At 40.1% G+C, this 14004-nt stretch overlaps 1 protein-coding gene across 1 annotated transcript in view; it reads right to left on the bottom strand.

Annotated features, from left to right (window-relative positions):
• Positions 1-1751: 1751 nt before the first annotated feature.
• LOC120784592 (eukaryotic translation initiation factor 3 subunit H) overlaps positions 1752-14004 on the bottom strand; it is a 53488-nt gene continuing 41235 nt past the window's right edge. The window contains exons 6-8 of the mRNA XM_040118514.1: positions 8452-8572; positions 2523-2655; positions 1752-2051 (exon numbers count right to left, since the gene is read on the bottom strand). Of these exons, the coding sequence (XP_039974448.1) occupies positions 1957-2051; positions 2523-2655; positions 8452-8572 (349 nt within the window). The 3' untranslated portion in view covers positions 1752-1956. The remainder of the gene's footprint in view (positions 2052-2522; positions 2656-8451; positions 8573-14004) is intronic.

Here is a 14004-nt window from a genome sequence, read left to right as displayed (position 1 = left end):
CCCATTCTCCTGTTCTGTGGGGTTTAAGCCATGGCTTTGGCTGGGCCACTCAAGGACAGTCAGAGACTTGTCCCGAAGCCACGACCATGCTCTGGGTCACTGTTGTGCTGAAAGGTGAACCTTTTAAGTGGCGTTATTGTCTTGATAATACCGCAATATGCATTTTAAAAAAAATCAGACCACTATTGATTTGAAGAGCATGAAAGCTAATTCCACAACATGTTTGTTGGACTGATCTTAATATAGAAGGGCAGGCAATAGCATTCACATATATACGTTGTTTTTAGTACTCAAATGTTGACATGCTAACATACTATATTAAGATGGTGAACGTGGTGATTAAAACACCTGCTAAACATCAACGTGATAGCACTGGCAACTGTGAGTATATTAGCATATTGACGGTAGCATTTAGCACCACTATGACTAAAAACAGTCTCACAGGGTTGCTAGCATGGCGGTAGAAATTAAGATATTTACCCAGTACACTCCGGGCAGCAGTACTGATACTGATTGGATTATCCCATTGAAATAAAGTAAAACTCAAACGAACTGAACTAATGAAGCCGTACAAAAGCATAAATGTGAACTACGAAGAATTGAGAAGTTTACAGCAGAAATTACTTTTACAGATAAGTAGAGCATAGCAGTGCCCTGAAGGCAGCGGTGAGAATCTTTATTCCTCTGATGTGGTCACGTAGGTTCAATATGCTCGTTGCTTTCCTTATGATTTATCGGTCACAAAAAGAAACTCTTTTTGACTTCGATAATTATTGAATATATATTAACAATACTGATCAGGCTGTTTCGTTCCTTCTCCATTAAACCAGCAAATAAAATAAGAGATCAGGAGACTCAATAAAAGAACTGGCTGAGTTAAGTTTTCACAGTCTTGACAGTCTTCTCTGTGCCCAAGTTTCTTGTAAGAGCTGAAAATTCAAGGCTCTCATCATGTATAATGTTCTCTGTGATGTTTGTCTTAAACCATGACTCACACTCATTACCAGCAAAACAGCTTTGATTTATATCTCAATCTATCTTGCTGTGTGTTTTTATGAATAAACTTCAAAAACAATTAAATGGTTCCCCTCTTGGAAACGTCTCTAAAATTTTGTAGGATAATTTCTCGGTTGTGGCAATTACAGAAATAACTAAATGACAGTTTCTCTCTTTCTGTTATCTGGCACACCTGCAGTTCCTTCTTCAAATGTTGTCTTGAAAAGTCACAATTCTTTGTTGCCAAATTTCACTACTGGGACTCCCAAAAATAAACAGGTGCTAATTGCTACCTTTGTGGAGGACAGGCAAATTCTGCTGTATCATGTAATTTCACAAATTCTACTTAGTGCAGTGAGGCAGTGGGGGCCGAGTCATGTAGCTGGCATTTCATTTAACGCTCAACTTTAACTGTTACTTCTGTTGCAGTTCTGTTTACAAGGACATCATTGTTCCCACCATGTGAACCGGCACTTGAGCAAATCCACTAATAATTGGTTCCACCTGCTTGGTGTTTGAACTGCAAGACGAAAAGCATGTAGCAATAAAATTATGTCTTAGTACCATTCTAGCGTATAATTATTTTGTATTATGTGCAGGTTCCATTTCAGCATATTAATATTCTGAGCAAAACTAGCCATTTTTGTACAGCTAAGCACCAAAGCCTTGCCCAAGTCTAGAGTACTTTGAACTGCAGTCACCATCTAAAGGAGAATACAGTTCAACTGTGAAAACATACAAGGAGCCGGAGAAGATGTAGAGATGCAGTTCTTTTATTTAAATAAAAATCAATTGATCTTCAATGATAATTTTGTATAAAGGTGGAGTTAGGCATAAAAACAATGAATAAATTCTTCCAAAACAAACTCCAGCGCAGTTGTTGCCAAGGTGGTTTTGCATCTCTGTTATTTTTCTTTCTCTCCCTCATCCCCGTGCTCTCTCTTTCCTGCTGTCTCTCCTCTAGTTGTGGCCTTGGAGAGCCTCTGCCATGAACAGCTTCCCGAGGTTCTGCGAGGTGAATTCCTTCACGTTCTGGCAGTAGTTGTTAATTTGCCCTGTTGGATGGTAGCCACACGAATCCATGCACCCCCACACAAAAACACGCCCACAGAGACATACGTACATATGTGCATTCGCACGCAGGCATGCACGCACACAGGTGGAGGCGGGAGAGAGGGGTGGGGAATAAAACAGCAGCACAGTGGTACATCAAATTAGTGGAGAATTGAATAAACGGAAGGATCAAAATGTTGTCAGAAGGCGGAGGAGAGCTGAACAGCATGAAACAGCAGGGAAAGGGGCGTTAGAGTTGGAGATTGAGTCAATAAACTTTAAATGAATGTAATTTCAAGATAATGGTGTAGATAATTACAAAACAGAACCTGAGCTCCTGTGAGGGGAGCAGAGGCGGCTGATGGAGTGTGGCTGGGGTTCTCTGCTTGGAGATGTTGAGTGCTGTCTGTGCGTGGAGGTGGTGTGTTTGTGTCAGAGTGTGTGTGTGTGTGTATGTGTATGTGACTGCGTACCTGCAATAAGCAGCGTGTCCATGCGTGGTGGAGGCTGGGGGGGCTTGAACATTTTGCTGATGTCCTCCTCAGGCAGCGGGGGCTCCCCTCTGCTCTGTCGCTGGGCGTTCTCCTGCTGGCGCCTCTGGAGGTACTGGAGGAAGGGACGCAGAGAGAAAGGGGGTTGGCATTAGTGGAGGGGGGAGGCAAGAGAAAAACAAATATAAATAGCACTGACAGAAAGGAATGTGGAAAGGGAATAGATGGTAAAAGAAAGAATGGACAAGGACAAAAGGAGACGAGGAAGGCATGGGGGATGGAGGCGAGAAGAGAGATTGAGAATATGAAGAGAAAAAGGGTGAAACAAAGATGACAGGAAGGTGAGGAGTGGGAGTAAAAGTGAGAAAAAGGTATCAAGTTCGAAGTAAGTCGGGAACAGGAAAAGACAAGTAACAGGAAGGAGAGAGATACAGTGATGCAGAGAGCAGAGCAGCAGCGGCTAGTACGAAGAGTAAAAAAAACGGAAGAGGAAGCAGAAAGAGCCATGGGAACAGTAACAAGAGGAGTGAGATGTAAAGAGGCATGGTGATGAAAAAAGAGATGGGAGAGACAGAGAGAAAGAAGAGTTATAAGTGCTGACAGCAATGGAGTGATTGGTGGAAGGCTGACAGTCGGTAAATCAGTGAAGTGCCGGGTCTCTGGAGATCCTAAAAGCCTTGTTAATTTGGCAAGATGGAGGAGAGACTGACACAGACCGGTGGAAGGGGAAGTTGCGGGAGACGAGGAGGAAAAACGGCGTGGGAGCAACTTCAGTGCTTTCAACCAAACATCCCACAATGCACCTGTACGGGTGACTGAAGCTGACAAATATTGCTAAGATACATTAACAATAAAATAAAAATATTCAAATGAATCGTTACTCCTCCATTCAGAATGTTTTTTTCCTGTCAATGTGTCACAGCATGACTGTGCATAATCAGAATGCGAATGTAGAACTGTATGCAAATTGTAGAAACAAGCACTAGTTTCACTCTTGTGCATTTTCTACTGTATGTACACTACCAAAAGTCAAAAGTTTTAGAACACCCCCATTTTACCAGCTGTTCTTTAAATTTACATAATTCAATGTCTCAGTGTTTCTGAAATTAAAGCATAGAACAAATAAACTATTGGAAAAATTTTTTTAAACAAGGAATCGTTGAATCTTCTTGAATCTTAATTTAATGTAATTTTTTTGACTCATCAAGCAGCCGAACACACTAGTGGTGTTCGTTCTACAATGGAAATCAAATGTTGCTCAGAAAGTTGCACTTGTAGTTTGCTTTGCTTTCACCTTAAGTCCAGCTCATCCCAAACCAGCTTCATGGGGTCTAGGTCTGGAGACTGTGCTGGTCTTTCATCAAGTGAAGCAACCGTCTGGTTCTTTTCTTCTAATGTTTTGGGTCATTATCTTGCTGTAGGATGAGCCCCTGACCAGCCAGTCTGTCTTCCTTTGTTACCTGCCTTTTCCTCACCATTCTGAAAGCAATATACAGGACTACTTTCTGCAGTACAGTATCACCCTAATAATGCATCAGAAGGTGTAGTAACACAGTTTGTTCCAACACTGTGTTTGTACAGACAGAGGGCTTGTAAGTAATCATCAAAAGTAGGGGCTCTTGTAGGAATCGTTTGCATTAACTTTCAAGACTCGATTTACTTACACTGCTGCGGGAAAGATATGAGTTCACCAATTTCTTAATCCCTGAAAAAGGCCTGTTTTCTATTAAATTTAGATGATTCAGTTTTTGGAGACCTTAACTTGGGCAGTTTGTCACTTACCTTTGAACCATTTAAGGTTATTCACTGAATTGAGCTGCTTACATTTCATTAAAACTAGAAAAATAGAGGTGTTTTAAAACTTTTGACCGGTACTGTATAAATATAGACATACGATGCCTAAAGAGTATTCACCCCCCCTTTGGAGGTAAATGTCAAAAATCTAATTGATCCAAATTAAGTACGAATATAAAAGACCCTCCTTCAAGTCGGGATTTAGAAGAGGCACCTTTTGCTGCTATTTTTTTAGTTATTCTTTCCAATCTACTCAGGCACTGCCAAGTTGCATGGGGACTGTGAGGGAACAGCTGTTTAAGTCCTTCCACAAAGTCTGAATAGAACTGAGGTCTGGGCTCCTGTGTAGCTTCAGCTTTATGTTTGAGGTTGTTATCTGGCGGAAAATAATCCTGCCCCACGTCGCAGTTCTCTTACAGACTGCAGCATGATTTCTCTGTATTTTACTCGATGTATTTTATTCTCGACCCTCACAAGCCTTCCAGGGCCTGCTGCAGAGAAGCATCCCCACAGCATGCTACTGGAACCACCATGCTTCATGCTGGGAATGGTGTGTTCCTGGCACTGTGCTGGTCTGGCTGTAGTTTGATGGCTAAAAACTACCATTTTGGTATCTAGACTAGAGGTCTTCACAGGACCACTCTGTTCTGAAGAAGTGACACCCCAGCTGGGACCACACTCAGACTGGGTCCAAATTGTACTCCATCTAACTGGGTTAGGTCTCGTTTTATTGCTAAGTGTCAGGCCTGTGTCAATATGTCTAATATGTGAATGGATCAGAGCATGTTCAGTATCAGTTCTGGTCATGTGGTGCATCATGATTGCCATGGGAGAATATATTTTAGGAAATCAATACCCTGTGTAAAAAATGTATGCTATTAAATGATAATTACATTTTGGAATTCGATTCACAGATATTAAAAATAAGTTAGAGAATTATTATCTTCTGTCCTTCTATTATCCAGTTGGCTACAGATTGTTTTATTGTTGGTCCAGAAGGTGAAAATGGGGCTTCTAGTATTTTGAAGCATATAAACAGATCATTCTGGGAATATGTTTCTACAACTTTACATTCATCCTCAGCCGATCATTATTATATTGCGTTTTGTTTTCTTTTTTAACCACAACGGCTTGTTAATTGATAGTGCATCATGTTGCTGATTGTGTTGGTGTTCTATCACTACTATGGTCTTTTTTTTTCCTCGGGTCCACGAGTGTATAAATAAATCCCTTAAGATCTATTTATGCATGTCAGGTTCGAGTAGGTTTTCCGTGGGCCGGTTTTGGATTTGGTCCAAAAAAAAGACCTTTTTGTCAGACCATTAAAACTTCATACTCTTTCAGCTTCCTCAATGCCTTTTGGCACACTAGTCCAGATGTTGTATGAGCTTGTGGAGTTCAATAACCACAAAATTCTCAATGGCTATGTATCTATTTACCTTTAATGTGTTTATTTTTTTATTATTTTCTGTTTAATTTTTTATTATTTTCTGTTTAATATGTTATTGAAAATAATGGTTGGCTCGGAATTAATGACTTATTTCTGAATCATCTACTTTTATCTGATTTGTGTCATTAACCATAAATCATGATTCCTCGATTCATGAGATTAACACACCACTACTGGAGAAAAGAAGAAAATAGAAAATGAATTAATAGGGGGTAGTGAGACATAAATTTCCTAGTACAAAGACTAACTTGGCCAGAGATTGTGTCTTGGAACCTGCTATTTACCAAATTCAGAGAGCTATAAATGAAAAATGGAGCCCTCTCAGCAAGCCGTCTTTTTGCAACTTTCTATGATGATTAATAATGTTCCATTTGTCCGGGAAGCAGCAGGGTCAATAGCACAAGATTGCATGGAGCAAGTACTGTCTGAAAGGTGTAATAGAGGCTCAGTTTCTTTTTCTCTGTGTGCACTGTTTGTTCATTGTAGAAAATCCCATGAAACATGAAAAAAGTAGCCACCATTAAAGGGGCTGTCTGTATGATATTGTGTATGACATGAGTGTGTATGTGTGTGTGCGTCAGGGGTAAGGCTTGGGGGTTGTGATGATGAGAAAGTCGGTAGTGAAGGATGATGGATCATAATGGCTGCAGTGTGGGTGACTGGCCTGGGGATGTGTGGCTATGTAGGTGTGTGTTTCTTGCGGGCCAGGTTGTGAATGCCTTGTGTACATATGGAGGACTACCTGTAGTCACAGATGCAGGTTTGTTGTTAAGTCCGCTTAATGTGTGTGAACATAGCATTGGCTTTATCTGCTGTTGGCCGAGATGACGATGACTCAGCTGGGATCAACATTAATACTTCAGACGTTTCCTCATTTCCACTTGCAGAGAATAATGACAGAATAATGTAGCTGTTTGAACACAGGTGTGAGTTTGTGCGCACACTCACCACGCACATCAATGAGTCACCTTGTGCCTCTTTAATTCCATTTTCCTGACTATTGTGTGTGCGCGCACGAGTCTGTGACCGTTTTTGCTTTTTATGTGTTTTGCCGGATGTTTACGATGCTCTGGCCAAGGTTGTAGTTGCAGATGTTATGTGGCAAACTGTTTATCTGTGTATGTCTGTACGTTTTTGTTCTGGTCTTTTTGGTGCTTCTGGCTCAGTTTGTGCTTTTATGAGCTACAAAGAGTGTGTGTGTGTTTTACAAACTGCTGCTGCTGCTCCTTTTAAGTGAAGAGTGAGGTTGTGATGTGTCTCACTAGTACAGAAAAGAATAAAAACAGTCTTTTTCACTTACTCATTAAAACAAAAGAGAGACTTCATTTATTAATACCAGCTTTGTGTTCATATGTATCAGCTGCCCCTCTGTACCAACGGTAACTGAAGATTGTCTGAGCATGGCTCATGGTATTTAACCTTCTGAACCAAGTTTTCTTTACATAAGGATAAATGAATGACTGTATTGCAGAAGTAGCCCTTGTAGTGATGAAAACGAACAGTTCTTTAACAGGTAAAATAATGCAGCAGATGTAGGAGAGGCGTGTTTGAAATTCAAGTGCTGCTGATCTGCAGTGGGCGCGTGTCAGCAGCTGCAGTGAAGTGAGGGATGATAACACTACAACAGATATTTGAAGGTTAACATTAGTCATTCCTATCTCATTAGTGTCTGCTCAAAACAACCGAAATGACTTTTAAACCTGTGTCTGTCTTTGGTTGAAGTTACTAGAACTCATTTTGATGGTGGTGATTTGCTTGCTGCCCACTAATTTACATTTTGAAGTTAATAAGGCTTCTATTGTAAAATTATCAAGCAAAGCAGCGTTTGTGTTACTGTGTGTTTTTTGGCAGTTGTTTTACAGTGAGCATGTTTTTTTTTTGGTGGTACATTAATTAAGCGAGTGAAAAGCCAGCCAAGTGTCCAGATTAGAGGTCTTCAGAGAGATCTGATGCACAGACCTGAAACCTGCAGCAATACAACTGATCCCTACCAGACCCAGTAAGACTGAATAGAATTTGGAGCCGGCCCAATTTGGGTCCCCTATCCAATTAACTTGCCATTCACATCACTATCCCAATCATTATCAGATCTTTAAAAAAACTTAAACTGAAGTGAAGAACTCAATGTGCATTCGATCATCTGTAGTTTTGCGCTGTATTGACATAGTACTGAATGATTTCCTTTACTTAGCTAATGTCGGTTTCAGCTGTTTCTTACATTACAGAGTAGTATGTCAATGTATCAATGTGAATATAATTGTTACGGATATATATCCTATGCATATAGATGTTACTAAATGTTTATATATCTAACTTTTGCTGTTTACTGTGGTTACAGCTGAGGATTCTCAGCGGGTGTGTGTACATTAATGTGTGAACCTGGTGGACCCTATTTCTGTGTGTTTGTGCTACCTGGTGGTTCTGCTGCTTGCCTGCTGTGATTATAGCAATTGCATGTGTCCAGGTCTGAAAGAAATATGCCTGCTGTTTTCCTGCAAAGTTTGGAGCTGTAGGTGTATCTGCGTGTGAATGCCCCAGTATGTGTGTGTGCGCTTGTGCCTTTCTCCCTTCTATGCATGGTGGTGAGTTGATGTTTCTGCTGCTGCCTGCTTGTTGTTTTTGTAAGTGTAGTGTGCGCTTCGGTTCATGAAAGCTTGTGTGAGTTACCTGGTGCTTCTGCTGCTGTTGCTTACTCAGGTTACGGCTGTAGGTGTTGTATTTGACGATGTCTTGGCTCATGTCATCCACTCTGTCCATCAGAAGCTGAAGGCTCTTCTCCAAGTGATTGCTGGAAGAAAAATGTCAGCATGTCACTCATGTTTTTGTACTGCCATTAACAATTGTGAGCAGCAATGATATGCATTATTTTATTCACCCATGTGCCTAATCTTCTAAATACTGTACACCAAAATAACATTTTTTTTTTTTTAAGAATAAGGTAAAGATTGAACACACAATGGGCACCATGTATTAAGTGGTTTGTGTCTCATTCACACACACACACACCGATGGCAGCAGACTACCATGAAAGGCACTGGTCTGACCATCCTGATCAGTTTGGGGTCCACGGAAACTTTGACATGTGGACAGTAGAAGCCAGGCATTTAACCGCAAACCCTAAAGTCAGTGGACAATCGCCCCACCTTTGTCTTTACATCCCTGATCTGTTGCTCTTACTGAGGTTGTCGTTCTCCAAACTGAGGGTCTAAGACCTGTTGCATGGTTCTCGCAGCAGCCCGATCTGTCTGTGGCCACACAAACTGCACACAGCTCCTTTTTTGATGACTGGCTCCTTTGTCTCTGGTATCAATGAGATAATCACTCCCTCCTCTGCTTCCTCCCAAAACATGCTGTTGTTCAGATAAGCAAGGTATTTATAAAGACAAGAAGAACCAAAAAAAGCGTAAAAACAACTATGACATACAGTCACGTGAAATATTTTAACAAAGAACCATCACATCCAGCTTTTCCTGCTTCCTCTTCTATGGTGGCCTTTAAAAGCCTACAGAATGCCTTCTGGTCAGCCAAACCATATCACAATGTGGCAGTCTCATGTTGCCACCAGACTTTTTAGCCAGGTGCAAATGCAATATGTACAGTTTGATCACCTTCTAATGAAAAACTTCCACCAAACAAGTTAAAACTTCACATTACTCCCCCAATCTCAAACAAATCTAACAAAAATCTACAAACAACCCCATTCAATGTAAGGGAAAGCTTAGTAGAGCCCAGAGAGCAGCATCACTTGGCTTCACTTAGAACATGCAATATTTGTTGACAAGTCCGCCAGCTCTACCTTAAATACTAAAATCTCAATGAGGGAAGAACTGAGATAACAAGAAAGCTTAATAATGCCAGGTGTAAATACAAAAGCCTGTGATCAGATGTTATTACACAGATCAAGTGTTAATACCAGGTGTCGATGTTGTGGAGTCGAATCTCTTCATGAAACCCACTCTGATTCCCAGATAATGTCAAAAATGCCATCTTAGTTAGATTCTTCTTCCTCTGCCACTAAACCGCAAGACTCTCCTTTCCATCAAGTAGCAACCACCATGAATGGAAGACATTCTAAGCTTTAAGGTATTCCCTCAGAGACCTGTGGTTGCAGTATACATTGCTACAGCCACACTTTTCAACACTCAATGTTTGTCATCTACACTGACCTAATCTTTGACTTCACCTCCTACCAGATGTGTTGCTCTTATGTATCCTGAAAGATATCTTATATGAAACTTCTCTTCTGGGGTTTAACAGTACCCTGACCTGAGGACCCTTCCTCTTGTCACTCTGCTGAATCTCTGCTCTGCTCACATCCCCCATCTTTTCCCCAACACTGCTATGCTGACTATGTTGACAACACTCAACACACAACTCTATCAGCATTCCTCTTCTCTCTCCTCCCATGAGCCCAGTTTCTACTGCCTTAGGTTCAACCTTGGCAAGGCTACAATGCTCTACTTCAAGTCTTCTCCCTCTTGTACATTCCTCTGCAGAAAGGGTGCCAAATAATGCAGCATGTACTGTGGGAAAACAGATTCTGACTGTTTATTTAAATGACAATTGCACCCGCAAGGACTGCCAGCACTGTGTATGTTTTGGCCGTGCGTGCATTTGTGCTGATGTAACTGTTTTGTGCGTGTGTGTGTGTGTTTAATTGTTACTATGATTGTGTGGAGGCAGAGTGGAGGGAGTAGTGGGTGATTTTAGTTTACTTTTTTCTGTGCTGTGAGATTTTTCATCATGAATTTTATAAATCAATATTCCTCTCTCTCTCTCCCCTGGCTCTTCATGCTCTCAATTTTCTGTTGCAAGCTAAAAAAAAATCATCTTGTCAAGAAATAATTTACCCACCCTCAATTTCGTAGACTCTACAAAGTCTTAAATGAAAAAGAAATTCCTACCATCCATCTCCACAGCTGTTACCTCTTTACTTAGAAAGTATCGATTGGAATTATCTTTCTTACAGTATATTGATAAGCAGGAAAACCAAGATGAGCTACATGCATGCAGATAACTTTATGAACATTGCTGATGAACCGCTGTTGATTTGTTACACTATTCTCTCATGCTTTACAATCTGTTAACACTCCCATCCGCCTCACTGTCCGGTACCTGCGTTTTGTGTTTGTCAATGGAAGTGATGAAATCATCTACCACAATGCCTGTGTACAAATATTGCAAATGGGCTTTCGTCTACATTCCTTACTTACTTAACTGCTGGGAATACAAAAACAATTTTGAAAAAAAAATTGAAATATCTAGTGAATGGTGCATGATTTTCCATAGGTTACACTGCCTAAACCACTACCCGTACCGTCATGTTTGCCAACAATGACTGTTGTGTCATCTGTTTGTCAACCCTGCAGTGCAGTGTCAGAGCTGTAAACATGAAAACTGATGGCCCAGGACCAAATCTCTCACCATATCACTTCCCCACGGTGTCTCTCTGACTGTGTCGAAATTGATTTTCACTGACGAAAGCCCATATATAACCCTTTCATCAGGCAATGTGGAAGATAATTTATTTGGTGTGCATTTACAATATATGTAATGTAATTAAATCGAAACAGGATCCTTGAAGACATCTGTCGCGTGCATCAAGTGTTTGAGCTAGTGACTGAAGTGTGCGTGTCTGTGTGTGTTTCAGGGTACTGGATATTATTTTATTTTGTTATCAGTTTGTATTCCAAAATTTCTTTGGTAGTTGATCGTGACTTTATTAGATTTGGTGGGCTTGTTCACGTTAAGGCCTTGACACATGCTTGGTAATGAAAGGTTATATAAATATACTTGACCTAGTCATAATGTAATATTTTGGTCTAGCAAAATTGAACACAACTTTGATTGAAAAGTAAAAGGAAAATAAAGAAAATCTTAAATCAAGGTCCTCTTACTAACTATTACCTGTGCTTTCAACCGCATCTCGATGACTTCATCAGTAAAAGTGTTTGCTCTGTTGTTTATTGTGTTTGTTCATGTTTTGTGAGCATGTTGATTTGTTAATGTACGTTTAAAAAGTCTGATACTCCAAAGGTTTATAGAAAATTTTATGTTACCAGTAATACATGGTTGGTAAAATTGCACGCTAAATAATGTATTCTACAATACACAGCGTCTGGCCATACACATGGCCAGACACTAAACATAAAAGGGTTAAATTATTCAGACGGGTCAGCAAGCCTTCCTATCAATCCTGAATTAGAAATCAAAGTCTATTGAGGGACTTCCTATCATCACCGATTCTGTTTTAAAGTCAGGTTCAATGGCAACCTTCACTGTACAGTGGCATGAAAAGGTTTGGGCATCCCTGGTAAAAAAAATTTTTTATTGTGAATAGCTAAGTGAGTAAAAAAAGACCTGATTTCCAAAACGCATAAAGTTAAAGATGAGACATTTCTTTAATATTTTAAGCAAGATAACTTTTTTATTTCCATCTTTTCAAAATTACGAGAAAGGAAAAGGGCCCATATCAAAAGTCTGGGCTCCATGCATGGTCAATACTTAGTAACACCCCCTTTGGCAAGTAACACAGCTTATAAATGCTTTTTATAGCAGCTAAGAGTATTTCAGTTCTTGTTTGGGGGATTTTCACCCATTCTTCCTTTTAAAAGGGTTTTTATTTCTGTGAGATTCTTGGGCTGTCTCAAATGCACTGCTCTTTTGAGGTCTATCCACAGATTTCTGGTGATGTTTAGGTCAGGGACTGTGAGGGCCATGGCAAAACCTTCAGCTGGCCCATTTTGAGGGAGACCATTGTGGATTTTGAGGTTGTTGTAGAAGCCATCCTCTTTTCACCTTCATTTTGTTTTTACAGAATGTGTGATGTTTGCTCTCTAAACAATGAAATGTTGCCTGTGCAACTGGCTGTAACACAAGTCCAAAGCATAATTGATCCACCCTTTCTCCAAACATACCTTTGCTCAATGGCCAAAAAGATCTATTTTACCTTCATCTGTTCAAAGGACTTGTTTCCAAAATGCATCAGGCTTGTTTAGATGTCCATTTGCAAACACCTGATACTGATTTTTGTGGTGAGGATGCAGGAAAGGTTTTCTTCTGATGACTCCTCAATGAAGGTCACATTTGTGCAATTGTCGTTGCACAGTAGAACAGTGCACCACCATTCCAGAGTCTGCTGAATCTTCCTGAATATCTTTTTGTAGTCAAATGGGGGTTTTGATTTGCCTTTCTAGCAATCCATTGAGAAGTTCACTCTGAAAGATTTCTTGGTCTTCCAGACCTCAGCTGCCATTTCTTAATTACATTACAAACTGAGGAAACGGCTACGTGAAAATGCTTTGCTATATTTTTATAGCCTTCTCGTACTTTGTGGGAATCAATTATTTTAATTTTCAGAGTGCTGGCGGGCTTCTTAGAGGAGCCCAGGGCTGCTGATTTTGGGGACAAAGTTTGAGGAGTGTTTATAAAGCTTTATATCACTTGGCCTTTCCTAACAATGACTGTGGACAAGACATAGCCCTAACAACCTAATTAAGGTCTGAGACTTTGGTAGAAATGAGAGCTCAAATCTCTTGGGATCCCCAAATGTTTGTATGGTGCTCCTTTTCCTTTTTTCCCCCACTCTAAAATTGTACAAAACAAAAATAAAACACTAATCTTCCTTACACTGTTGAAAAGAATGTTTCATGTTTAATTTTATGCCTTTTGGAGATCAGTTCATCTTCTACTCACTTAACTATTCACAGTAACAGAAATTTTGACCAGGGGTAACCAAACTTTTTAATGCCACTGTATGTCTCTGTCCTAAATACTTATGTTCACACAGGACAAGAGGACAAAGTCCAAAACTGTACTAACGTGCGAGCAAAAATGGGCTGCCATTCAGTAAACTGAAAGGTCAGAGGGGAGTTGTTTAACAAAGCTGCAAAGGAAGTGACTTCCATTTTTACAAGGAGTATTAACTGTGATTGACCCTTCTTCAGTGATGGACTGGGGCACATTATAGGTTGCTGGTTTGCTACTGTTGCAGAGTAATGTGTTTTAAAGAGGACATGAAACCTCCAAAAATTTAACATTGTCCCAACATGTGTGTATAGTGTTATCTTGGTGAAAATAAAAGACGAAAAAGTATGCATAAAACACATTACATTTTTATACTATATTTTTATACAGATTCAGACAGCTTTCAGCTTGATGCAACTGAATACCCTACAGCACAGACATCATTATTTCATTAAGGAAAAGAACAAAAACTAT

This window comes from Xiphias gladius, chromosome 22 (assembly GCF_016859285.1).
Source record: "Xiphias gladius isolate SHS-SW01 ecotype Sanya breed wild chromosome 22, ASM1685928v1, whole genome shotgun sequence".
NCBI classification, from domain to species: domain Eukaryota; kingdom Metazoa; phylum Chordata; class Actinopteri; order Istiophoriformes; family Xiphiidae; genus Xiphias; species Xiphias gladius.
Note: the sequence above shows the minus strand (reverse complement) of the source record. Positions and strands in the feature narration are given on the sequence as shown.